Source organism: Pseudochaenichthys georgianus, chromosome 22 (genome assembly GCF_902827115.2).
Source record: "Pseudochaenichthys georgianus chromosome 22, fPseGeo1.2, whole genome shotgun sequence".
NCBI classification, from domain to species: domain Eukaryota; kingdom Metazoa; phylum Chordata; class Actinopteri; order Perciformes; family Channichthyidae; genus Pseudochaenichthys; species Pseudochaenichthys georgianus.
Window position 1 is genome coordinate 13,856,510 of NC_047524.1, and position 27,923 is coordinate 13,884,432.

At 42.2% G+C, this 27,923-nt stretch overlaps 2 protein-coding genes across 2 annotated transcripts; one reads left to right on the forward strand and one right to left on the reverse strand.

Moving 5' to 3' along the window:
- Positions 1-20,286: 20,286 nt before the first annotated feature.
- Positions 20,287-24,971, reverse strand: cmpk2 (cytidine monophosphate (UMP-CMP) kinase 2, mitochondrial). Its single transcript, XM_034111393.2, has 5 exons — positions 24,299-24,971; positions 23,445-23,559; positions 22,850-23,051; positions 22,410-22,643; positions 20,287-20,885 (listed from the first exon to the last, which is right to left on the reverse strand). The coding sequence occupies exons 1-5, from the start codon at positions 24,881-24,883 to the stop codon at positions 20,765-20,767; spliced, it is 1,257 nt and encodes a 418-aa protein (XP_033967284.1). The 5' UTR covers positions 24,884-24,971; the 3' UTR covers positions 20,287-20,764.
- A 552-nt stretch (positions 24,972-25,523) lies between these two features.
- On the forward strand, positions 25,524-27,756 carry rsad2 (radical S-adenosyl methionine domain containing 2). The gene is made up of 6 exons (XM_034111394.2): positions 25,524-25,951; positions 26,047-26,208; positions 26,359-26,588; positions 26,683-26,832; positions 27,175-27,207; positions 27,333-27,756. The coding sequence occupies exons 1-6, from the start codon at positions 25,627-25,629 to the stop codon at positions 27,495-27,497; spliced, it is 1,065 nt and encodes a 354-aa protein (XP_033967285.1). The 5' UTR covers positions 25,524-25,626; the 3' UTR covers positions 27,498-27,756.
- Positions 27,757-27,923: the final 167 nt, after the last annotated feature.

Here is a 27,923-nt window from a genome sequence, read left to right on the forward strand (position 1 = left end):
CTTCATCATCCATCTCTTGAAGCGGAATATGTTTGGCGCTTAACTCAAATCCCCTATTGTGAGATAATAACACAACAAAAGAGTTTGTGCTTGGGAGCTTTGGCAGGATTTAAAGTTTTTTTTGGCGAGATAGATGACCTGTTTTCTGCTGTCTTCTCTTGTTAATTACCTCTAACAACAGCACGGGTGTACTCTGTCAGACACCCAAAGCCATACTAACACCCTGTGGCATCTCTCATTGATTGTCTCGTCTCTCTTCCCCTATACTCTCTTATTCCATACTTTTGCAGTGTAGCCAGAAACTTAACCAGGGTCCTCACTGCCCAGCTATCGATCTGCGTGTCGTAATGATGGCTGAGAGATTGCCTGCGCCAGTGATCTGGGAGCTAGTGCAGGATTAAGGGAAGGCATGGATTGCTATTGATTTCTATCTGATACAATCATTTCATTTGGGCTCAAATCTTCTTCCTGGTACATTCTGAGCCAATCCACATCGGAGATCTTTTAATTCAACCCCCCTCCGCTGTTCCCTTCAGAGGATCCTAATGCTATAACATGCCACTCTACTAACAGGGTTAACACCTCCTGTTGTTCTCGCCATTACTACAAAACTTATTAATTAAGGCCAACACCGAGAACTAAGACCCCAGGGCCCCCAAAGCCCCCTGATACGTAGACCTGAGATGAAATGAGGTCTCAAGGAAGATCACAACTTGACCAGCCAACGGTTAATATAGCTCTGCCCTGCTGTAAAAGATGAATGAATAGCGGGGTCATTTACTTTGATTGATTGTTTTGTGTTGAGAATGTACCATTTTCCCGCAGAAAATAAGGCCAATTTATTGAACAACAAGTGTCTCATGGGTGAGTGTTTTTAATTTGTTGTCTCTGCTGATGAGATGAATCACTGTCACTGGATTAATGTACTCAGCTATGCATGCATTGGGGACCTTTTAACACTTGCACGCATCGTACAGTGTGAAATAATATATCACTGATGCTCCTCTGTGATAGATAAATGAGGAGGAACGTACTTGATAGGAAACATATCCTTTTCACAACTTAAAAAAATAAAATGTGAGCCGTAATTCTACGCCTCAGACCAAGTGGTATCGCTGTTGATGCCGCAGCACACCCACGCGTATCACCTAAATGAGTGTGGATGGATTTAATCAGCCCCAACGCGAGCTAATATTATGTTTATCCCTTCTACTTTTCTCTCCAGACTTACGGTGGCTTATTATCTCCACCTCTGCACGTCTAGGTTGATGAGTTTCACATACAAGTATCATGCTGACACAGATATGCTTTGTCCCCCCAAACGGGGATTGTTTCCTCGCATGCTCTTCAATTAGTCCAATTTATGTAGCGAGGTCCGGACTCACCTTCAAAGCAGGGGAGCAAACAGCAAGGTTTCTATTGATTTGGCCCTGCTTTTCCTCTCGGCCATTGATTAAATCTCCGGCATTATTTGCTGTACAAGCCAGGGGCATGGCGTTATTGCTCCGCTCTGCCGTTACCTGTCAGTTTCCAGCTCTGCTAGACGGGGAAATAAGGGCACCAGAGGTACAAGAGAGGGATGAGATGAAGAACAAGAGCATCCCCCACTTTTCTCTTCCCCCTCTTTTTTTTTACAACTACAGGGACAGATTTGTCCCTTAATGAAGGTCTCACCACGGAAACGAGAATGGTCTAGGGGGTCACAGGGGTTCCTGGAAACGCCCTCTTATCCCGTGCCGGCTTACCCCGACAGCCACTGGGGATGTCAGTGCCCCAGTCCAAGTGTTTGACCCCTCAGATTGATTCATCGTAATCAACTGTGGACCAGGAAGAATCCGGAGGATGCCTGTGTAGTGGGGAAAGGCACCTTGGGACCATACAGACAATCTCTAGACCCTCCATCAATTTAAACATGACAGGAACCAAAGACAGAGAGCTGCTGCTGGTGAGGGTGAGAGAGTGGGGGGCTCAGGCGGTGAGCAAGCTGGAGAAGGATAGATGAATGTGTATGTGTTGGTGCGTGTGGATAGGTGGTGATAGTGGGATATAGGACAGAATATGGTCCCTAAGGCCAAGACAGTTAATTAGCTTTGTGAGAAAACAATCACACTAACAAGCCAAACAAACTTATTAGACGACTCCCATTATCCTTCCCCTTCTCCCAGGGCCAGCGCTAAAGTGGCAGTTTGAGAGACAGCTTTTCTTCAGCTGCTATTGTAGATGTACACCTTTGCATGTTGATTCTGGTCAGGCACAGAGAACACCCAGAAACTCTTTTTCCCCTTCTGGATGACTGCCCTCATGTGGAGCGATACTCACTCTTTCACAGAACGTTCTGTTAGATCACCTCTGTTTTTGTTTTGGCAGGAAATGAGACCGGTTCAATTATGTGTGAGATACAAAGGGAAATGATTCCACAAGCACTCCTTCTCACTTTTCTTCAGGCATGACTGCACCACTGGCTTTATGTCACTGGTGTATAGTACAATCCGGCGATAAAAGTGAGCTTGGCGCGTAAAGTAGCATCTGCCCACGCAATCGGCACAACACTGAGTGGCCGGTCCTCAGCAGCCACTGGAAGCACAAACACACTCCCCTGTCCTAACAGCGCTGCAGCAGAGTAAATAATGCTCAACATAAATCCTAAAGGAAGGGAGTGGATCACCAAATGTGGACTCAACTCTCAGCAGTCGTGATTTGAGCATTTATATGCTAACCCATAAATTGCATGAAAAGTTGGCCTCTGCATGCATAAACACACATCTCCCATGTCAGTCTATCACTCATACACAAAGTCACATAAAACCGCATATTCAGAGGTGTATTTATTTATCTAAGTGTATTACCAACGTCAGCGCCATGGTCTCATGTTAAAGCACATGTAGTCTGGTACCAACGGCATATGGACGCATGGGACGATATGTCATGCTCAACATAAAGAGGCCACGGTGTAGAGTGAGAGCAGATGCAGTTCTCCAGGGGTGTGGCTGGCACCGGGCTGCTTTCCTTGGCCATTGTCCATGCACTCCCACTGGTGCCGGACTGTAGGAGATGCCTTTAATATGGCTTTAAGTCCCATTGAACAGTGGGGAACCCAGGGATCCAATTTAATACCAGCCAGCTGCCCAACTCGCCTGCTCACGGTCTGCCATATGTACGTCTTAGTGAGAGTGAGTGTGAGCAAGTTGTGTGTCTGTGTGCATGTTTTAATGATGCATGTATGAGTGTGGAGTTGATGTAAATGTGTACAGGAGTGTTAGGATTTAATTTTAGTCTGAGGATTTACAATGCAAACCCTCAGAGATGAGCAAAAACATTGTGCAATGTAGAGACTTGTGATCGTGTGATGTTTGAATTTAAAACAGCACACCATCTGGACACTTAATGAGATTTCTCAAAACCTCAAATCTGGTTATTTCAAATTATGTTTTGACTCAAGATCTAAGGTGATAAGAAAGTTCAGAATTGCTAAGTTAATCAGCTTATGAAATGAATTATTTAGACAAGTAGTCCAATAATGTTTAGACATAGACAGAATATTTCTGAAAAATCTACAGAAGATACCTCAAATAGTGCTTAGCAGAATAATGTATCTGTGATAGGAAAAACTAAAATGTAGGGTGATCATCTCCAGAAAGAAGTGCACTTTTTGCAGTGTAAAAAAAACATGGAGGCTCCAGAAATTGGAATCACACTCCAAATATGCTCATTTCATCCCACGTTTCTCTCTGTTCTGGTGGGTGCGGTGTACAGGGCGGTATTAAAAAAATGTGGCATTCCAAGAACGGAAGGGCCCCTCAGTCTTCCAACTCCTTGGGCGAAAAGCCAAATTCTGCTACCCACCTCCTCCTCTGAGAGCGGAGAGGCTGTGAGAGCTGAGGCTTGACATTGAGCCACTGGAGACCAGCCTAACCTCAACCCTGACCCCCAAACCACTGCAGGAGTCCTGCGGCCACCCTCGCTCAGAACACACGGATGACATTTACTGTGTGGCGGAATTCACTGCTCCCTCAGTGATCTCATAATCCATATGTTTGTGGACAAATGGGTGCGTGTGTATAGTTTGGGGTCACCATTTTTACAGAGGGGAGCGAACTTTTTGCTACAAGCTTCATTATTTGTAGAGAAGTCTCGCTTACAAAGGCCCTTTTGACCAGAGCTGTGCCATCGTTAAAGTTTGCTGACTTTCACTAGTTCCACTGATTTAGACAAATACACAGTATGTGGAGAGGTGATGAATGAAAATGAACAATTGCAGATAAATAGTTTGGGCTGTGTACGTATGTGTGTGTTTGTGTGTGTGTGTGTGTGTGTGTGTGTGTGTGTGTGTGTGTGTGTGTGTGTGTGTGTGTGTGTGTGTGTGTGTGTGTGTGTGTGTGTGTGTGTGTGTGTGTGTGTGTGTGTGTGTGTGTGTGTGTGTGTGTGTGTGTGTGTGTGTGTGTGAGTGAGTGTGTGCGTGTGCAGAGTAATGATGCGCTGTGTCTGGCCGTAGTCGCATCTTAATGATGGATGGTCGATTATAGAGAGATTTTCTTGCTCGTCCCAGGCCCAATGCACTCTGTTATTAGCATGCATATAAATGGATCATAACCAGCAGCCTCTTTACTCTCTCTCGCTAACGCCATTAGATATGCAGCCCTGTCTCTCCATCAATAAGGCATAGTCATACTGGGAGTGTGTGTGTGTGTGTGTGTGTGTGTGTGTGTGTGTGTGTGTGTGTGTGTGTGTGTGTGTGTGTGTGTGTGTGTGTGTGTGTGTGTGTGTGTGTGTGTGTGTGTGTGTGTGTGTGTGTGTGTGTGTGTGTGTGTGTGTGTGTGTGTGTGTGTGTGTGTGTGTGTGTGTGTGTGTGTGTGTGTGTGTGTGTTAAAGTGTAGGGAGTGAGTGTTTTTCCAGACTGATTCTGAACCCCCCCCCCCCCTTTTTTTGGGACGTAATGGGCCTGTTAAAAAGAGTGAAACCGTGTGTTGTGAAAAGACTTATTCCTGGTTTCTTTCACATGTGTTTGAGTGTGTTTCATTATGTATCTATGTATATCATTACATACTGGCAAATGGTGCTGCTACATTTTGTGGCTCAACGTAGTGGTAAACTTGCAGGACAGTGTGTGTTTGTGTGGGTGTGTATGCATGGGTAGAGGGTACACTCTTTGCCAAAAGGAATTTCCTAATTTACTACCTGGCAATCCTCAGTGTGCAGGAAGCACGCCATCCAGGGATTCATAAATCTTTGTAACACACAGGTTATTGCTCTTTTTATGTTGAAATTCTGCTTGCCTTCGAATGTTACAAACTGTGTTTGCTTTAACAACACAATCTGTTCTACACAACAGCCATTTGTTTTATGGACTATATAAGTTTCCGAGTTACACTCACGAGCAAGAGACAGACAGGGAGAGATATAGCTGAGCATAATGAACTGCCTCCCTCCCCAATAATCTACAAAGTGACATCAGCACCATATTTAAGAGGGAAAAAAGTGAATTATGTAAAATATCTGGCAGTATTTCCTAACCTCATATTGCTGTGGTAAATCATTAGAGAGCATCATTGAGATTGCTGCTACAAACACGGATGTTTCATAAATCTGAGTTTCTGTAATTGTGTGTACATAATGCCTGTGTGAGTGTGTACTTGTACCATTAGAATAAGCTATAGCCTTCCTTAATGATCCTGATGTGTCTTTCTTTTAGGGGTCACTGTCTACCTATTTACTCACAATTCTACTAACAAACATTTCTGTGACCTTTTCTCACAAAAGCAATTAGCTATTTACTTTTCCATAAGCATAAATTAAAACGTCTCAAGCTAACTTTTTTCTTACTGTATACAAGCATTTACCAGAATGCTTTGTAGAAATCATAGACCCAAAAGTAAAACAAGGCAACAAATGCACCAAAAAAGAAAAAAACTGACAAGTTTTGAACTTTCCTTCACCCTCAGCATCTTTAATATCTGCAGGCTTTATCCCAACACTTCCTGACGTGTGAGTGAAACGTCCATGACAGGTAAAACGTTGACACCATTCTCTGCCGGACAAATATGTGAAATGGGACGCACCGTTTTGGAAATAATGTAAGGGGAATTAGTAAGATCTGGGCCTCTCTAGTTAACAGCCACCGGCAGCAGGAAAGGACCTCAGATTGGCATGCTTGTCAAGTTAAATATGTGCTCGGCCTCCTGACAAAACCCAACGGTTCCCATGTGTGTGCACTCGTGTGGCAAAGCAACTGCTGTTAGGGCAAGATTCTCTGTGTGTGTGTGTGTGTGTGTGTGTGTGTGTGTGTGTGTGTGTGTGTGTGTGTGTGTGTGTGTGTGTGTGTGTGTGTGTGTGTGTGTGTGTGTGTGTGTGTGTGTGTGTGTGTGTGTGTGTGTGTGTGTGTGTGTGTGTGTGTGTGTGTGTGTGTGTGTGTGTGTGTGTGTGTGTGTGTGTGTGTGTGTGTGTGTGTGTGTGTGTGTTGTTATGGTAGTATAGAAGAGAGGACGTTCGGAAGAGAAGGATAAGGGGTGGTGAGGGAGGCTGAAGGGCAGTAATGGGGTCAGCCTCAAAGGTGAGGACTATAATCCATCAGTAACCTTTCCTCCCACATACACAGCATACAGCCATGTGCAGCGCATGCATCTGTGCATGTAAGCACACATAAACACACTCACTCTCATGTAACCCCAGCATCAAACCCCCAGCCCAGCGTCTGTTGTTTGATGAAAAGCAGAATTCCCCTCCAGATCACACAAATCCCCCTTTAACTTTCCAACAACTTTAGTATTATAGGCCAAACTGTGTGTCTGTGTTGACAATATTTAATGCCCAGGGATTATCCTCAGAGTTCAACAAAGAATTCAGACCGCTGCCGTCTCACTGTGGGTTTACACAAGCTTTTGATGGATACCCCTGAATCTATTAACCAGCTGTGTACTGTAGGTGTAGATGTGCCCTCTGGTGTGCTGCATCACTCTTTAGTGCTCTGGAGTTTCTTGTTAATTGTACCAGGATCCATCTTGGTGCCAGCTGGAAGGGATGGAATATCCCAAGCTGTCACCGGCAGCTTGTTCTTAAGCCCCAAAACCCGGTGTTCATATTCAGTTTGTACACTATAGCATTGAGCTGAAAATGCTAAAATGTTTGCATCTCGTTTCTCCAGTGACCTAATGAGATGTTCAACAAGTACACAGCAAGCGACCAGGATGCCACAACCAGAGGAAAACCGCATAAGCTCCAAGGTTTGCATTCATTTTTCTAACACAGAAATGGAATGATCCCCTTTTTCCCTTTTAACAGCGAACTAAAGAGAATAACCCAAGAACGTACGATGCTGTTGGAATAATTCATTTTTGGTGGTTGCCACATTGCTTAGAGGGTGTACAGGCATTGAAACTGGGCTGGCCTTACTAGTGAGGAATGAGAGCTTTAAACCTCCGGCCAGGTTCTGCCTGGAACAAGGCAATCTCCTTCGCTCACTGAGCCTGCATTTTTAATGAGAACATCTGCTCCGGTGGCCCTCTGGTGGAACCAAGGCTTGCTTAATCACACAGTCGAGCCCCTCAAGTCCCTCGCAGAGGGATCTGCTCAGCCCAGTGATCAGACAGAGCCGGCCACTTCGGACTACAGCAGAGCTGGTGGGGAGAGAGGAAAAGGGGGTGGAGAGGGCATAGCGGATGTATTATATTTGATGCAAAAGAAAATCCATATAGTAGAAGTTAAAAGAAGACAATTAGAGAATATGTCTGAAAGGAGACAAAGAGAGGAGGGGAGATGCAGACAGAGGTCTATTAATGTGATAACTGCACTAGCCAAAGCTTATTTCTCTCATTTGGGCCTCTGTCCACACATCCTGCCCCTGGAAATTGAACCTTTTTAAAAGTGCTTGAAAGAAAAGGTTGGTGTATTTGTAACTGGATGGTCTAAAAGAAAGGAAGCTTATCTAAAATGCTGTTACCTATATACATTGTTGCATAAAGGCCTTATTCTTTTATACATAAACAGAAACAGTAAGAGCCTGTTTGTATTGCCTCCAGCTCCCCCCTCATCTCTTTCTGTGTCTGTTGTTATATGATTGCACAAGCATGAGAGGGTGCTGAGCCTTATTTCAAAGGGTTAGATGTGTAACAAATGTACCCCCGAACAACTGTTATAAAGGGGAATTAGCCTTCTTCTGGCAGTGCTGTTGGAAATGCAATATAATATATTTATACATTTCTTTTAATCAACAAACAGTTATTAAACTGACTGTTTTTCTCATCAGGTTAATTTGAAATATTGTCTTCTCTCTATTTTCAGCTGCAAAAGTAAATTGTATTGTATTAGGAAGAGAAAGCTGTTAAAGCTGAAATTAAACAACAATGAGCTTTCTTATTAAAATATAAATCTCTACTTTAGCATGTTGTTGGGATTTTTGCTCCAAATCGGCATGTTAAATGAAGATTACAATTATATATGTTACCAATTTGCAACTAGTAGCATTGGACATTTTATAAGAGGCAAGCTCAATGGAGTATATGCATTTTACCCCAAAAAAATATGTGAGGTTAACTTGTCGATATTTCTAAATATGCATAAAACATTTAATATTCCATATCCACATTTTATTGTTTCAATTATCTCTTTAGTTCTTGCCATGTTTTTGTTGGGCTTTCAACATCTTCCTGATGAAACAAAGCACTTTAAATTGAATCACTCCAGTTCTTACCATAGAAGGAATGTGTGTGTGTGTGTGTGTGTGTGTGTGTGTGTGTGTGTGTGTGTGTGTGTGTGTGTGTGTGTGTGTGTGTGTGTGTGTGTGTGTGTGTGTGTGTGTGTGTGTGTGTGTGTGTGTGTGTGTGTGTGTGTGTGTGTGTGTGTGTGTGTGTGTGTGGGGGGGGGGGTGTGTGTGTGTGTGTGTGTGTGTGTGTGTGTGTGTGTGTGTGTGTGTGTGCGCATGCGTGTCTTGGCACATGCAAAGTACATCTGTATAATAGCCTGTTATCATGTGACTGTGGTCTCCCTGCATATCCATTATTTTGTGAACTTTTACCTGTTATTATAAATATGTGCAGTTACATTCGCTTATATGCATGTGCGCGTGCTCACATTCCCGTGTGTGTGTGCGACAGACAGACTGACCCTCTTAGCACACTGAGCGCATTGAAATACGAGCTGCTGCGATGCTATGAGACTGCTAGCCTCTGGTTGAACCTCCAATGAGGCCCACCTCTGCCTCCACCACCACCAATTAGATAGCACCCATAATGCAACCTGAAAGATGCACTGAACCTGGTAGGCTTTTATAAACATCCTCCCTGTCTGCGACCGACGCTCACAGCCTCGTCCTTTCAGCCTAACTTTGTGTGTGGGTGTGCGTTTAAGTGTGTGTGACTATGTGTGTGAGTTTGAGTGTTGAGAGTGATAGATGGTCCCTCCCAGGGATGCACTGCTAGCCTGACAATGAATGTTATAGTCATTGCTCTCTCTCTCTCTCTCTCTCTCTCTCTCTCTCTCTCTCTCTCTCTCTCTCTCTCTCTCTCTCTCTCTCTCTCTCCTGACTACATTATCTTATCTGATTACTCTCTCAGCCGGGATGCTCAGACATACTGGAGACTGCAGTGTAATATAACATGCCTATATGACTTGTGGTTGCTACATGAGATATGCCACCACACACATCATACCACCGGTAACATCAGACCTGTCTGCTTGCCTCTGCAGACCTGACAGCTTCATTGTTATTAACCATACACAAGAACTGAGGCACAGACAGTCGGGCATATCAATGCTGCAGCAAAACTCTGTAATTACGCCGTAAATCAAAGCAATCTCCGGGCCAAGCTCTGGCCAGTTTATCTGCAGTCGTAGATTTAATGTACACAGCGAGGTTGTCTTGCCTCGTGACTTGTGTTCACCTCGCAACGGAATAAGGAACTGGCGACGGCGAGCAAAGCACAGTGTACAACAATGAGTGATACCTCTTCTTTATTCATTCCCCGTCTTATGAGCTGAAAGATAGTTTTCCCCGTGTTGGATCATAAAGTGGCAGTGAAACTGTAGCCTGCCATCAGTCTACAGCACTATTAAATAATCCACGGTGTTTTCAGTGGCCTGTGGGGACGAAGCAGAGGATGGTACAAACATTAGAGCCAGGAACAGCCCTCCAGTTAGTTTTTGTATGCCATGCGAACAGGTGTGAACTCTGCCTCTCTGCTTTCAAACAATTGTTGGAAGTAAGAGACATCAAGCTTAGGATTGTGCTACGGGCTGCAGCAACACATTCTCCTTGAAGTATATCCAAATGACGGTCTTCTTTTTGCAGTATAATAACAGCTTGTGAATATCATCCTATAAATACTGTCTGAATTTTAAGTACATTTCAACCGCTTTGAGTCGTGTTGTATGCATGATGCAGTTGACACACTTGCAAGGCGTATTGCTATGTTGCGTCAGATTTGCTGTAAAGTAGAGGACTTAACTTTAAATGGGCCACGTGTTGCACCAATCCATCATTCTCGGAGCAGTGTGACTAGTTTGAGGTCAGGGGAGAGGATCAGTTGTTTAGGGCGGCAGAAAATCGAGGTCAGAGGGAAAGAGGAGAGAGAGTGTGGGAGGGAAAGTGATCAAAAGTCACGTACCTTCTTCCTTTCATATACACTAAGCTACGGTGGTCTTCATTGTAGATGCTTCATGCCGCTCCTGACTTTGTTGATCCGTGTGCAGTGTCATCAACTGTTACAGATGAATTTGTTCCAGATTTTGATACATCAGAGTAAATTAAATATCAGTTTCAAGGGAGGGCTGTGACATCATATTTTAATTAAGACATCTTTGGCTAGGATTTAAGCACAAGAAAAGGTTCCCACGTTTGTCTTCCAAGGCACACGTTCCTGTCTCCATCTCCTGACTGTACAAGAACATTTTCTTTTGTGTAATCGAGATCATTTTCCATCTAATTTACCACCATTTGATCTCGCCTCTCTTCATCTCCGTGTCTCTCTGCTCCTCTCACTCTGTGATCGCGCCAACGCATGCAGAAAATCCATTTCCTTTTGGCTGACTCTCTGTGCTGAAGCTTTCACAAGGTCTTGTACAACAAGTCAGGAAATAAAGTAAGGTGAGACGGGGTAAAATAGATAGGTAAAGGATTTGGAAACAACTATTTGGATTAAAGAAAAACATGTGAAGAGAAAGAAGGAAAGACAAGAGAGTGTTTTCTGGCTAAATAACACAGTGTCAGATCTTTGTGGAGAGCAGTGTGGGCTGACATGGCTGGAACAGAGGAATCCAATGGACCGGTGACTTTTCAAATTAAAATGTTGCACGACGCATATTAATCACACCAAGCAAGAGGACTATTACACCCCGAGGTGTATTCATGAAGTGTGGGCGGTTGATCTAGAATTGGTTTTGGTTACATATTAAAAAGCAGTTAGGAATGTTACACCAGATTATTACTCCTTTATGTTATAATGTTTTCCATCTCTATTCACAATGGAATGGCTGTCAAACACATTTCCTCCCCTGTAATGAATGAGTGTGTGTGTGAGAGTGTGAGTGCAGGGGTAGGGGTGCATGCATCTGTAAGATAGGCTTAACCTTGTAATAGTATCTCTGCCTTTTGTTGCTAGACTTCCTTCAGGGTAACCCAGAGGTCAGTCTTTGTCATGTGTTTTTGAAACTTACCAGTTACATTTGATAACCCTTTTTGGAGAAGATTACTCAATTGCTTTTGAACGTATACCTTACTCTTTTGGAATGCTCGGTCAATTTGATAGAATACAACATATTAGCTTAATTTCCTAGGCACGCAAACTTGAAAACTGTTTTAAAAACTAAATGCTAACTAAGTTATACACGAACAGAAGACACTTTCTTGCTCAACAGCAAAACCAAGACTGTAGTAATTACAGTACAAATGCCTCAGAGATACTAGAATTTGGAGGAAGAAAATCCCAGCTCTCTTACCTAAATAGTTCGCTCCCGTAAGTGCTTCTTTATGTGCATATGGAGTGGAATGTGCTGAAGAAAAATGCATAGTGCATGCAAATACATAAGATTTCTGTCCTCTGGCAAGATCTACACTATTTTAAATTAGCTGACTCCTCCACAGATCCCCGGAAAACATTTGAGAAAATGATTTTTTTAAAGACAACAACAAGTCATTAATATGAAAGATCATTTTAAATTCATTGTTTATTCTTCTCCGTTGCTCTGCTTTGAGAGCACTTTAAATGAGGCGGAGAAGTGAATACCTTCAGGGGTGCTATTGTGTGTGTGTGTGTGTGTGTGTGTGTGTGTGTGTGTGTGTGTGTGTGTGTGTGTGTGTGTGTGTGTGTGTGTGTGTGTGTGTGTGTGTGTGTGTGTGTGTGTGTGTGTGTGTGTGTGTGTGTGTGTGTGTGTGGTGTGTGTGTGTGGTGTGTGTGTGTGTGTGTGTGTGTGTGTGTGTGTTCATATGACTGTCTGTCTATCCCTCCCTCAAATTAGTGTTAATGATGCATCAGTCAGAACTCCTACACAACTTGACAGCATCGTGCATTTTTAATAGGTGTATACTGTTGGTACCATATATTATCATTAATACTAATGACTTTACATTATATAAGCAGGATACATTTTACATGTAATTAAGTGCTTGCCAAAACTTAAAACCATGAACACATATTAACTAGCTTGTGACATTAAATGTAGAAAAAATAAACATTGCTGCTGTAATTGGAAATGTTACATAACTATAATCTTAGTAATGCTAACTTGCTTGTTATGCAGAGTTTTTTTTTTTTTTTTTAAAGGTCCCATATTATACTCTTATTCAACAATATATTATAGTTCTCAGTTATATACAAAACATGTCTCTGAAGCTTTTGGCTCCAAATACCAAACAGATCGTGCATTGTAGCATCCCATAATCCCCTCTGTTTCAGCCCTGTTTCAAAAGTGCTGATTCTCTGTTTGTTATTAGATGCACAAAAGGTGACACTCCCAATGCCCCTCTGAGAGATATTTGGTTAAAAAAGGAGGAGATTCAGGTGATAATGTGGGTGGGGGCTACATTGGTTGATGATTAGCTAATGGTTACTCAACCCCCAAAAAACATTATGACTTCACAAAGTGGCAAAATCTGATCAGCTCATTTTCAGACAGGTTTTTATATAAAAGGATCAGGAAAAAAAGATCAACACATGTATGTGCTTGGGTTCTTTATATCTACTACAATGAGTTGTTTACTTCACTATATTTCTAACATGACTTTTGCAATAGCACAAATCCCACCTCAGCTTGATAAAAAAACATTCTACCCAAACATGATGCTGCATCCAATAGGCAGGATTAATCATAAAGCTGCTATAGTGGGCTGCTCCATCTTGGCCCGCAGGGGACATCAAACGTACTCTCGCTGCCCGCCTGCCTATTGTTTCCCCTGGAGAGACAGAGATGGGTTAGAGAGTGGAGACTGGCCTCTGGTAGTGCAACTCTGTATGGAGTCCATATTGATTACACCTGCCACTGGCGGCTAGCTGGAGCTGTGTACTCTGACAGCTGGCAGCACAGGGCGAGATGGATAACTGCTCCAGCCACGCTGTAGCCAGCTACATCATCACTTGGCTTTGTCGAGGGTGTTTGGAAGACTTACCTTTTCTTTTCTTTTTTTTGTCACTGGTGCAGTTTTAGTTTGCCTCTTTACAGCTGGGTTTACCTGTGTGGGACTGATCCAATCTCAGGGCTTGTTTTCTGAAAGTGAGGTCTCTTGGCATTTCTGTCATCCATCATCAAAACAAGCTGACTTTATCTTGTGTGTTTATATGGCTGCTAATTATAGGACTACCGCACACACAAGTGATTTAGATCAATAAGCCCCCTGTGTTACCCTGAATACCTGAAGAAAAGTTGTTATTCTTGCTTGTCTCCAGCGTTAACGAAGAATGAAAAGACAGAGATGAATTTTTAAAAAACGGATACTGCTTTAAACAACAGCAAATCTATATAAAAACTATATTTCTAAAAATGTTCTCTTAAACCTTACCATGTAATACTTTTGATGAGTAGCATGCATACACAAGCGCAAGACTGCAACACATTTTTAATATCTTTTTGTGAATATGCTTGGAAATTAGTGAGCATACGACGTAATGGAAACAAATTGGATTTTTACTACTGTACTACTGTTTTAAATTTAAACGTAATTAAACTCCATGACATTTATGAGAGGGACTGCTCGAAAGTAGGATATTTGGGATATCCATCGTAGCCAGGGTTTACGATCAGTTTTTGGGTGATTTGTACTGAGGAACAAGTATCACAGCACCGACGGGTGAAAAATAGTGTTTTGGTAACACGGGGTGTTCAGGTAACACTTAAAGACTTTGTTATGGAACGCAAAGCAGAGTAGGGGGCTAGTACACCCTCCTGAGGGTCCGATTGTGGATGTCATGCGAGCATAACATGGTGAAAACAATCAGTCTAAATGAACAATCGGGACGGAAATGTTCGGATTTCCAAAGGGAGGTTCTGTGAATAAATTAAAAATCAAGAACCGAAAGAATTGAACTATTCATATCTTAGACTGCACTGTAACTTTTATCTTTTAATGTTTATTTTATTAGCTTTTCTTTTTAATGACTGATTTTAAATGCCATTTTCTTAATGTCTTTCATTTTTTGTTTTTCTTTTAATGTTTCTTTTATTATCTTTTACTGTTTTTAAATGCCTTTGTCTGAATGTCTTTCATTTTTGTAAAGCACCTTGAATTGCCTGGTGCTGAAAGGGGCTATATAAATAAACTTGCCTTGCCTTGCCTTGCCTTGCCTTGCCTTGCCTTGCCTTGCCTTGCCTTGCCTTGCCTTGCCTTGCCTTGCCTTGCCTTGCCTTGCCTTGCCTTGCCTTGCCTTGCCTTGCCTTGCCTTGCCTTGCCTTGCCTTGCCTTGCCTTGCCTTGCCTTGCCTTGCCTTGCCTTGCCTTGCCTTACACAGGTCGTGTTTGAGTTCATGAACTGATGTTTTAATATATATTTGCTTTTGTTAGATGTGGCCCCCATTTACCTCGTTTCATTAAGACTTTCCTCTTTCTTTATTCTTAGTTTATCATGAAGGCCAGCAACAAAGACTACATTTTCTTCAAGAACTTAAGGTCATTAATATAAAAATGATCATTTATATATGGTGATTATAGACTAATGAATAACCAGAAATGAATTCCCCTTAATACTGACCCTTTAACGCTGAGATAGAAGCCCTCCTACAAAAATATATATTCTCCATATTGTATTCTACACATGGATGACCACAGGCTTGAGTCTACATGTTTTCTTATCAGAGATGGACAGCATTGGAAGTGCTTCAAAGTGAGTTAGTATGAGACTTGTTGAGACATTTTTTGCTCTTTATATCAGGATCTGAGGACGCTTGCTAAACTCCGCTCTGAAAGCAGGAGGAGTGACTTGTGGGAAGAGTTGGGAGGTAAAGCCACTGCCATCCTTTTCCCCTGTTACCTCGCAGTCCCTGCTGGCTGCTGGGTATATGGTGTTGATTATAGTGATGAGCGGCTATAAACTCAATATTTTCCGAGGTGCGGTGAGAAGACTGTAAAGTAGGCAAATGCCTAGTCTCTCTCACAGGAGAGCCATAGAGTGAGCAAGCTAAATGGGTGTAGAGGGATTCAGATGGCTTATTCAGGATAAGGAATTGGGATCTAGCGGTATGTTTCTCTCATTTCTGTCTCCCTCTCATCTTCTCACTCTCTCTCTTTATAACTATTGGTTTTCACACCCCTAAGGCCTTATTTACAATCCTTAACGTTCACACGGCAGTCTGTGACAACGGCAGTGGGATGCAGACATTGAAACGCAAGCCTTGACAAATCCCTGATCATGTCTTTTACAAAATTTACTCATGAAGTCCCTTAACTTAAGCAAGCATTGTTAACAGCGTTGAAATTAAAAAAGTAATTTGATATATGACAGTGTGTGTTGCAATTGAAGAGTCTTGTCTCACTGAAGTTGGCCAAACATTTGCTCTGCTTAATGATTCATATTTCTCATTATTACGCTCACTTTCTTTGTCAGTGTGCACATTGTAATTTCTTCTTCGCTTGTGAGCGCAGCTTCCCCCAACATCTGTCTTTAGTAGTGCTCATCAAAGACCAGCGGCTCCCCTGACACCGTTACAAGAATCCCAGATCAAGTTGCTCTACTTTTATTTATGTGTAGTGCCATGTGTTTAAATATCTTCATGCGATCTCAGAGCTTAGCCTGTTTTGACCCAGCCATTATTTCTGTGGTAAGGACCACAAAAAACCAGACCTGTGTCTCATGAGAGATCAAATCAAAGAGTTAGTCCAGAACCGGAGAGAGGGAGAGAGAGAGAGTCAGTTTAGGTATTTAGAGTCAGGCAGCCTCTGTCAAGCAAGTCGCATCTCAGCTGTCTGCTGATGCCAGATGAAGTAGGAGACATGCCTAAGCATTAATGGAACCGAAACAAAAATAAACTATTTCAAGTATAAAAAGAGATGCACACACACAGCTGCGTAGAACTTGGCAGTGTTGCCTTTGATTTATTCCTCCGGGGGAAGAAGGACGGTATTTGTGTGTTTGGAGGAGGAGAAAAAAAAACATGGCACACAAGGAACATTCCAAGTTCGCCACAGGAAATCAATTTATTTGAGAGGGCAGCCAGGCTAAAAATAGAGAAGCCCCAAACAATAGAGTTGAAATTAATTGCCCAGATTTTGTGAGAAGGCAAGAACACTCCAGAGAGCCAAAGTTTGTTCTCAGTCTTGTTTTCATATGTGTGATATGGAAATATTAGTCTGGTCTAGTTGTCATGTTGTTTTGTTTTAGGCATATTTTTGCATGTTTGCAGCTGTCAAAACAGAACTGAATTCTCAATCATTTCCCTCCCTCATATGACGACTTACCACTCCTGCCAGCTGCCTTATTTGACAGGATATGATGATTTATCGCAAGTTCTCCACAGTAAATAGACAATAACTGTTTTGTCACACTCCACCGAGTTCTAACTGGGTTTTCGGGAGTGTGTGAGGGAGTGCTTTAGGGGCCTTATGGGGGCTGATGTGCCGTTTTTAATGAGATCTCACAGCAGTGTTTAAATATTTAACCGTTCCTGGTGAAGCCTCCTCAACAGCCGCAAGGCAAAACTGGTGAGGTTTCATGCAATCATCACACACTATACAGCACCTTTCCCCTGAAAACATCAGAAAATAAGCACAACCTGAATCTATAATGGCATCCTGAATACACAGCCTGCTGTGCCTAATATCCGCACCTAGACAGAGAGGCTGTCTTCGCCCCTGCAAATAGGTGTTCACGCACCATGACAAAGGGTGAGCATCATGATGAAGAGCTGTTGAATTATACATCTGAATTTTGATGGGATATTTTCAAAACTTTATTTTGTATCCCCACAAAGTAATCCCCCCCATATCAACCTCGCTTTTTTACCTTTTCTACCTTAATTTGAGCTTTGCTTTGTACTTTTTGACAAACATTTCACCACCGATCAGTTCAACTCCTACACCCTTCATGTTTTTACATCCCACCACCCGTCATTCAAAGAGAATGGGGCTGGGGTGTCGTGCACCCCCTGCTGTGTTTAGAAGAAGGGGGTAGTGCTGTGCATGCATGTGTGTGATGCTGGAGGAGGTTGGGCTGGTTGGAGGAAATATTGGTAATGCATCAAGAAAAGGCTAAGGAATTGTAATTAGGCCCATGTACTTTAATTAAGTCTACTGGATAACTTAAACTCTATAATATAATCAGATTATTGCCCGTCAATCGTGTCTAAAGGTCTTTAAAATATGAGGGTACTTGGATCCAAATCCACATTTTTAAATGCCCTCTTAAACATATTTAGTTTATGCAGTCACTCTCTTTTAATTAGATGGTTCTAATCCAATTTGATGTAATTCCTTTACACACCAACCCTGGCATTTGTTTGGGATGTTAAAGAGGTTGGTGGATATTTAGGAAAGACCTCGGATGGTGTTTAAAGCTGCTTTGGGAACGCTACATACTGCATTTAGGGGTGAGAATAGTGTTTGGAAAAAACACTCTACCTGCCAGCTGGAGGAATCAGGAGGGATTTTAGCCCACAGATGACAGCATCCACAACATCCCCCTTCACTGCCTCCCCCCTCTATCCTCGCCCTCTTTTTCAGTCTTCCTCACCAGCTCCTCTTCCTTCTTTGATCCCCCATCCCCCAACAGAGACCCATCCCTGCCTGTCTAGCTAACAGAGCTCTCCCCAAAAATTCCCCATCACATCCAGGTATTGCTCTGAGGCCCCACTGATTGAAAGGAGCATTATTAGCCCCTGCTAACCTGCTCATTCACTCTGTAAAACGTTGTTTATTTGTCAAGGGATGTATATAGACATTGCTGTAGGGGTCTTAAGAGTTTGGCAGACACTTGGTGCCAAATCATATGCATGACTCCTCTTGCCATGCCGCTTCATGTGGCTGCCAAGTGAGGCCCAATAGGGTCTTTGCCAGGGGACCCAGACTACTATTCTAACCCCCGCCCCCCACCCGGCCACACTCCTCACACACATACATAAACACACCTTGTGCTTCCTCGGTGCCCTTGCTCCCTCCCCCAACCTGTACCAACCCTATGCCCTCCCATTCCCCTCCCACCCCCAGTCTCCGTACCACACTCATTATTAATGATCTGAGGGACAGCTTTCATTTGATCTATTACTTAGGATGGGACGGCGGCTGCTGTGCTGCTGCATCCCTGCTGGATCTTTAATTATTTCATGGAGGGCCTTCCTCCTCTCTGCTGATCCTTCTCTGTTGTGCAGATGAAATATTGAAGTTGAGGAGTGTAGTGCAAAGTGGCCCCATACAGGGTGAGGTGTGTGTGTGCATTTGTGCTGTGTGGTTCAAGTGAACTGTATATTTGGGTGGACGGGCATGTGTGTGTAAGGCTTGAGCTTTCCCATAGGCTTTTCCATAAATGTGGTTTGGACTTTTATCTTGCAACTTCAGTAGTGAGGTCACAAATTGGAAGCAGATTGCATTAGTTATTAACTTTTTTCTTCTCAAACCGCAGTTCAACTTTGAAACACAAACATTTAACGTGCGAGTTGTTGTTATTGTTAAGACCTCTGAGTGTATCCTGGCCATCTGACAAAAACAACCGAACAGTTGCTTAACATTTCCACATGGAAAAACACTATTAGCAAATGTAAAGAGAATTATTTCAGGGCATGTGTAATGTACTGTGATTATGGGCCATTAATGTCATATTACAGTAGTGTTGAGGGGCAGTAATGGCATGGTGTCACCACCCATTTTTTGTTGCCAAGAAAAACAAAGCATAACATCTGACATGGAAATATGGCTGACACCACAGGCACACAGCTTTGCATTCAGGTATGATGTATGGCGTAATTGCTTTACTCTCCTACTTCATACATGTTGGACTCTCTTGAGACAGAGGCTACTGTGTTAATGGCAATCAAAATTCCACACAGCTCTGCGCTACATTCATTGTGTGTCATACAGCCCATACATAGTGTCACCCAGCAGCTGAGGGCCTACGGATTCAATAAACCCTTCTGAGATACTTACCTCATGTTGGAATCTATACACCATAAACATAATGACACCATATTTTAGTTTATGTGATTACATGTGATGGTATGATTTGCATCCACAGCCTTTCTCCACTCAGTAAAACATTGGATTGCCGTAATTGGTAGTAGGAGTAATCCATGCGCTTATGTGGGGGAGCGCTGGAATGACATTGATATACAGCGCTCCATTAATTGCCATATGAATAGGGTCTGCAGTGGTTGGCGCTCTGCTGATGCATCACAGTAAAAGAGATGGGTCACTCTGTCTTCTCCAGCCCGCAGCTTTGCCAAGCTCATAATTACTAAAACCACCAATTAATCTTCCCATCACATAGGCCAAATATACACTTCCTCCATGTATATGTGAGTTACAGTATATGCTCTTAGTAAATGTGCATGCTTGTATGTTTACACAAGTGGCAGTTATGTGTGCACATTTGTGAGGGTCCACTCTGTGCCCATGAGAACATCAAGTACAAACAGCGCTATATGTTCTCAGTGTACTCTATAGCTCCCTTGCCAGACACACAGGTCATCAATACAAGTGGCATCAGTTGTGTCAATATCACACAGTCCAACGATATAGAATTGCCATCTGCAGTTCAAAAAAAGGCTTTGTTTGTACAAAGAAAAACATTGTGTTCACAGAGGGTTATATGCACTTATATAAGCACATACAGTGTGTATAACTTCTTAGGTTGCCTTATGTAAGATAATAAGAGACCACAAGCAAATATTTAGTGTCATTTTCTTTAATTTAAAATGTTTTTTAACAAATTAAAAGTGTGGTATCTGAGTGTAAATTTACCATAATCCTTTTTCAGTTTTTTCCTTTTTGCCTGATTTCTGGGAGGTCAGAACGGCAGTGCACACTTCTTCTTAACAATACTTTTGTAAATGTGTGTCAGAATCAGTGTGTGTGTGTGTGTGTGTGTGTGTGTGTGTGTGTGTGTGTGTGTGTGTGTGTGTGTGTGTGTGTGTGTGTGTGTGTGTGTGTGTGGCCACATGAATATGTATTTCTGATGGTAGCTTTCAGTTCTGGCCCCTGGCCATTCAACCTTTACTCATTCTGAAAAGAGCCTCTTCTCTACAATGTATTCTGGTCACTACTCCTCTGACTAGCTCATTCACAACACCTTACTGGCACCCAGTGCTGACAGCAGGTACTGCATCCACTTGATGCACGGGTGACAGCAGGGGAGATGGAGAACTGTTTACAAGTGGCATTTGCCCCTAATTAAAAGCAGCACTTGTTGGAGCACTAGGTCTGCAGGAGGACTAGCATCCACAGTCACACACGCTGGGCCACTGATCCTCTGATAAGCCTTCTCCACTCTGCACAACACACAAACACATTGGTCAACAAGTGAAGAAAACAATCACAGCAAATTACACTCTACTACGTTACAGTGAATAATCTGTTTCATGATACCTTTGAGTATTTTTAATGCTAATGTTTTTTTTGAGTGCACAACATTTACTCCAAGAAACAACACACATGGCTTATAGCGCAGCCATTCCTGAGACAAATGAAGAATAGTCCTTGCGATAGTGATTGACCAAGTCTGCAGAATCTCTCACTTCCTCAGCCCCAAGACAGTCCATTCCCTCCCTTTTTTTCTAATTCTGCTGGCCCAACATCTGGCTGTCCCGTGTGGAAAGGCCATTATGTCAGGAAAGAGGATGAATGAAAGTAGCCATCGACCCGTCTGCGTAGCGACTATCTGGGCAGCCAGTGCCTTGCGAGTTTTGACCAGCTTAATGGAGCACAACAGCTCAGCAACTAATCACCTGTTCTTTCTCATCAGCTGCTTCCCCCCCGGGACAGTAATTGATTGTTAAGTGTTTGATAGATCTGACTGAGACTGAGCTGACCTGACTCAGTGGAACGTGCAGTACAGTTTGTTGCCCATCTGTGGTTTCATGTTTTCACACTCACTGGGAACTTTTTTCATCACAGACTGTGGAGCATTTGTCCACATGTCACATCGCTGAGTGTGTTTCAGTCATTACCCACTCTGTGTAACAAACTGTTGTACTGTCATGCTGGACCTAGGTCAGATTAATAGAATGTTTGTATAATGTAATCTCAAAGACTCCTAAAGAATTACATTTATGTTGCAATGCATGACTACTACAGATTTTCTTTTTGTCAAATTATTTATTAATGCTTTCTGTATATGGGATTTATTGATTTCAGTCCTAAAACAGGTGTCCATTTTTGATGAAATAGTTGTTTCTAGTGCTAAATCACTGTTTCAGGGATTTTCTAATAAGGGAGTTGGTATGATTGTTACAATTTAAGGAATCTTTTAACCCTCCTGTTATATTCAATTCAATTCAAAACCTTTATTTATCCAGGTAAAATCCCATTGAGATCAATGATCTCTTTTTCAAGGGAGACCTGCAGCACTATAATATTATAGTGTAGGTTGGTCAGAAACATGTTTTTTCAGGTTTTTCCTTGGATTGAGGATGAATATTACCATTAATAGCGCTTAAAACATGGTCCATAAAACAATCCTTAAAAATAACTTATGATAGAAGAAACATCAAGCAAAATTGGGTTTCTTATCTTATCAAATCTGAGCATCTGTTACTTTTTTCTGATTTGTATGACTGTAAATTAATTATCTTTTAATTAACTTTTCAACACACATTACAAGCTTTTTAAAACATAATATTGGGTTTCTGGGAATTTGTCCCAACATTTTATATCATCAACAAAATCTATTTTTCAAATAGCAATCAACAGATGAATTTATTATGCAAATAATTAGCTTTATCTGTTATTATAAATGCCAAATGATCAGCTCAAAGGTGTATGTACTGCACACTATAAATATAAATATGTCTCACTTGAGTCTGAAAAGCTGGTTGTGGTCCAGCTCTTGCTCTTCCTGAGTCTTTCCTTGCCCTCTGTCCCTCAGCCTCCTCCTCCTCTCCTCAGGGTCCAGCGTGAGGCAGACCACCAGGCTGGGCTGGAGCACGTCACTGGGCCAACAGTAGACCTCGGACCCCTCTGCTGGAAGGTTGCACACTGGACCGCTGACTGCTGTGGCAATGGCATACGCTGCTGTGCTGTGCCAGAATCTGAGAACAGTTAATGGATGGTGGATTGAAAGGGGAATGATGGATTGATGTATGATCAGGTGACTAACAGGTGGAGTACACACAATGTTTAACATTGAATTGTAGGTCTAGATCCCAGTGGGATGTGTCTATTGTCCCCTCTGACTCAAAAAAGGTCACACAACTGGCAAACGTCACAACACCTGTGACATCTCAGCTCTCTTTACCTGTCAACGATGACAGGTGTCTTCATACCCTCCTGGCCTATTTGTACTGCTGTGATGTAGTTCCCCAGAGCGTAGAAAGCCCTGCGGATGAGGGGAGGCTCCCGATCAAAGCGGGCCCTCATGGGGGACAGGCAATGGGGAGGGGACCGCAGAAGAGAGGCCCCGAGAGCATCCCTCAGAGACTCAGTCAGAGTTGTCTTACCTATGAAGGTAAGAGGGAGGAAGGAAATAGTTACTTCAGAAGCAAAGAAGACACACAAAGACTGAGAGAGATTTTAGAGATCAGAAAGAAGAATTTGTCATGTTTTCTATAAATGTAATAATAGGCTTAAGAGTCTCTTGAAAATGCAAAACTCCCATCCTACCTACAAGGTTGAGTTTTCATGAGGTTTGAGAAGAGTATTAGATGAGCGAGCTCTTCAATAAACCATTTTCACAGTGATGTAACTTTCCTGAGGTCATGATACATGATATTCCATTAGGCGAGGCTCGCTGGCAGATAATGGCTTTAGCAGAGAACAACTGGCCATCACTTTAGCGAGACATCTATACATCAAGCTGATCTCATATTTATTTATGAAGTAATGGCATTAACCTGTGGCATCCAAGCCTTCTATGACAATAACAGGGAAGTCTGGTTTCCGTCTGGCCTCCTCTCGGCTGGGCAGCAGCTCCAGCACAGCCCTGGCCTCTGGGATGATGTCACCACACTGCAGAACAGACAGAGTCAGTTTGCTGCTGAGAGAGCAGGCAGGAGGGAGTCAGGGACTGTGGTGCGCATGAACACACACTCTACTGTGAGCCACCTGGCACTGATAGATAAAGGGAAGCATTAAGAGGCCTTTGGACACACTGTTATACCTTCCTTTGCCACAAGAGTGTGCAATGTCAGCCATAGCTTGCAAATTAATCAACACTTCTGTTTGTTTATGTTCTTAAAATCAAGCAGTGGTGAAAGAGGTTCTTAGATATGTTACTTAAGTTAAGAAGCAATATACTTAAATGTAAAAATACTCTGTTACACGTAAAAATCCAGCAGAATTTGACTTAAGTAAAAATACAAAGGTGTACCACAAGTGTCCCATTTAATAAACAATTATATTAAATGACTTGATTTTAATTATTGATGCATCAAAGTGTCTATCACAGCTGATAAAGTTGGAGCTAATTTGAAATGCTTTGTATATTGATGATGGATAGCTGTTTATTTATAATTTGATGCATATGTTTAGTATTAGTTTTTAATATGAATGTATAAAGTACCTAGTAACGAAAGCTGTGTAGTAGGTACATTCAGTGGAGTAGAAAGTACAATATTGGCATAATGGCATCCAAAATATAGTGGAGTAAAAGCATTTGAGTATATGATAGAAGTCCTCGCGCAAAGTACAAGTAGAGTTACCTTCCACTACTGTATAAAGCAGATGTATATCATAATGTCATAATAACCTTTTCTAGAACCTGATAGGCCTCCTCAAAACTGTAGAAAACATCCGAGTTGATGATGTTGAGAGTGGATGGGTGGTGTTCTGGTGCTTCTGCTGGTACCACATAGTAGTCCTTTGGCATCTGCATGGTGTGGTTGTCTCCATCAGACCACAGGTGCTGAGTCCACACTCCACCTGTCTCTCCTCTCAAGTATGAACACACTAGCACCGGGTCACGCTGTGTTAAATCTCGCAAAAGACGCTCTGTAGGGGACGAACTCTCGGAAGTATCTTTCAAAAAGTAACCCTTGAGGAGAGAATCCTTGATATTTGGTAGAAAGGAGCACATGGGAGACAAATGACATTCTGGAGGCAGGTTTGTCAACAGTTTGTCTTTGAGCTCCGCGTAAAACTTTGCACGTCTGATTGTGTCGCTGCTGCAGACAAGCAGAGAGTAACACCGGCCATCGTTTCCTCTGAATACCCGGGGCACTTCTTCTCCTCGGTGCTTCTCTTGTGTTGAAAAGTAAAAGGGGGTTCCATTCAGCTCCACTGAAGAAACACGAGAGGACCAGTGAGGAAGAAGAGACATTGTCCGCCGTGCCATTTCTTACACCAGACGCATTGGTCGGTGTCCGGTCTGGTTCAAGGATACACTGCGTAGCATTACATCATGGCCGCTGAAGGGAAAACGAAAGTTAACTCCGCTAAACAGAGAAACGAAACTTATCCTTCACTGTCAGATGGGTTATCAGAAAACTGCATTGTTGTTTCCGAGAAATGAAATCATTGGCTCCAAGTCATGTTTATGGATAAGTATGACACACCATAAGAAATAACTTCTGGCTGTGTCACTGTTAAGTTTCTTCTTGACGTCAGTTATATCTCTTAACCCAGGTGTTTATTGAAGATTTAGGAAGAACATAAAAGTCAACTTTGCTGACAAATAATAAACAGAACAGAGCAGGCAATCCATTATAAACATGCATTTCACTTTTTTGCCTCAACCCACGTTTTATTATTATCTTTAATGGCATGCAATCTTACTGAAACCCATATTATTGTTATAGATGTTAAGCCTCCAATAAAGTGTCTTATATCGTATCGTTGTTGCATCTGTATAATGACTATAATAATAATACATATTGGAGGTATTTTAACTTCACCTGCACTGTCACATTTGATCAGTGCCTGGCTGCACGTGAGCTGCACCCTGCTGAGTTCCGTTTTCGACGTTTGTAAACAGAAACTTAACAGCTCAGTTGACCGACTTTCCTTACCGCTATATAAAGCCAGTGCCCTGCCGACCTCAACATTCACACTGACAAGAGTGATACGGCTGGTTTGAAGATGAAAACCTCTTATTTGATCGCTTCTCCAATGCTGCTGCTGCAGCTCTGCATCAGCAACCTGCGCCACATTTTTACGAGCGTCTTTTCTAAAGTGTTTAACTGGACACTCGGAGTCTGCATCCCGTTGACATCCTCTGTCTCACAACTTCACAAAGAAGAGGACCAAAGCAAAGACAAAAATGCGACGGCTCCAACAAGTGTAAATTATCACTTTACAAGACAGTGTAACTACAAATGTGGATTTTGTTTCCACACTGCAAAAACATCCTTCGTTCTGCCTCTGGATGAAGCCAAAAGAGGGCTCAAACTCCTGAAGGAATCAGGTATAGGCTGCATTTTAAATATCAATCTATTCTGTTATTGTTTGTGTAGTGTAAGACATGTTGTTTACAGTTAAGCTAATTGCTTCTTTAATTAGGCATGGAAAAGATCAACTTCTCTGGAGGAGAGCCATTCCTGCACGATAAAGGAGACTTTCTGGGGGAATTAGTTCAGTACTGCAAACAGGACCTCCAGCTACCAAGTGTCAGCATCGTCAGCAATGGAAGCATGATCAAAGAAAAATGGTTCCAGAAATATGGTAAGGCTCCAAATTAGCTTCAGCTTTGTAGGACAAATGCATCCTTCTTCTTTTATTACCATATTGCACCCTTGATAGAGGGATATTTTTAGTCTGGCACAAATACAAATGTTATGCATGTTTTAAAAATTGATGCTCTGTGTCCCACAGGGGAAGATCTGGACATCCTGGCCGTCTCCTGTGACAGCTTTGATGAAGCAACAAACCAGCTAATTGGCAGAACTCAGGGCAGAAAAAGCCACATTGACAACCTTCACAAGATTCGAAACTGGTGCCAGCAGTACAAAGTAGCATTCAAAATCAACTCCGTCATCAACACCTTCAACATAGACGAAGACATGACGGAGAACATCCTCCAACTCAACCCAGTCCGCTGGAAGGTAATGATAGAAAGGGAGAGTGTGTAGTATGTTTGCTTAAATGACATTGTGACACATTAACAGTACTCACGCTGTCTGTTTTTCCTGCAATCAGGTGTTCCAGTGTCTGCTTATCGACGGGGAAAATGCAGGAGATGAAGCCTTGAGAGAGGCAGAGAGGTTTGTCATCAGCGAGGAGATGTTCCAGGAGTTTCTGGATAGACACAGCAGCATCCCCTGCCTTGTTCCTGAGTCCAATGAGAAGGTATGAGATGAGATCATTATCAGTGTGTGAACAGATATTAATCTAAGTAAGTTTACATGCCAAAACGTATACCCATTCACTCAATTTGTGGATAGGCATTGTGACCTTTGACACTTTGTCATATAAATCAGTAAATCAATTTTTGTATTTGCAAATGTTGTGTTATACAACCAAGTTAAATGTCAGCCATGTTCATTGGTGCACAGCCTGATGAAGCTGGAAAATTACTGTAGGGCTAATATTGAGACTGTAACCATGTCAACAGTGTTGTTAGCATGTGTTACCATGTCAAAAATAGATGCCAGGTCCAAGACAAACGTGTGCTTTTCTTTGTCTTTACAGATGAGGAATTCCTACTTAATCCTCGATGAATATGTAAGTATTGTGTGATACTTATAGAGTAAAGCCTCCCTGTTGCCTTATAAGTGTTTTATACATAACTTACCACATCCGATGAGTATTTAAATGTGTAACCAATTAACTTTTTAATCAAATTTCAGATGCGTTTCCTGGACTGTCGAGAGGGAAGGAAGGACCCGTCCAAGTCCATCCTGGATGTGGGTGTGAAGGAAGCCATTTGTTTTAGTGGCTTTGATGAAAAGATGTTTAAAGAGAGAGGAGGGAAATATGTGTGGAGCAAAGCCGACATGAAGCTGGAGTGGTGAAAACACTGCAACTCAAATTCGATTTACCTCTGATGAGGGGTTGCACAGATGATGTTTATAGTGTGTGTATGTTTTTATTGTTATTTCTGTTTCTTACTTCCATCACTACTTTTGTTTTTTGGAAAAAAAGCGTTATATTAAATAAAAGTTTATATGATATTGCACATGTTTTGTTTTATATATATATATATATATATAATGTTGCACTGCAGATAATTTTGTTGTAAAAAATTACAAAATAAAAGGATTTTATCCAGTGTTTTGTTGCAATTTATTTATGATCTAGTAAAAAAGTAACTTTGTAGCTCACCCTGTAACTCACCTGATGGCACGGTGCCATTTTACGAAGGCTGAGCTCTTATGGCAGAGTCGTAGGTTTGAATCCAACCTGCGGCCCTTTTCTACCTGTCAGACCCCTCTCTTCCC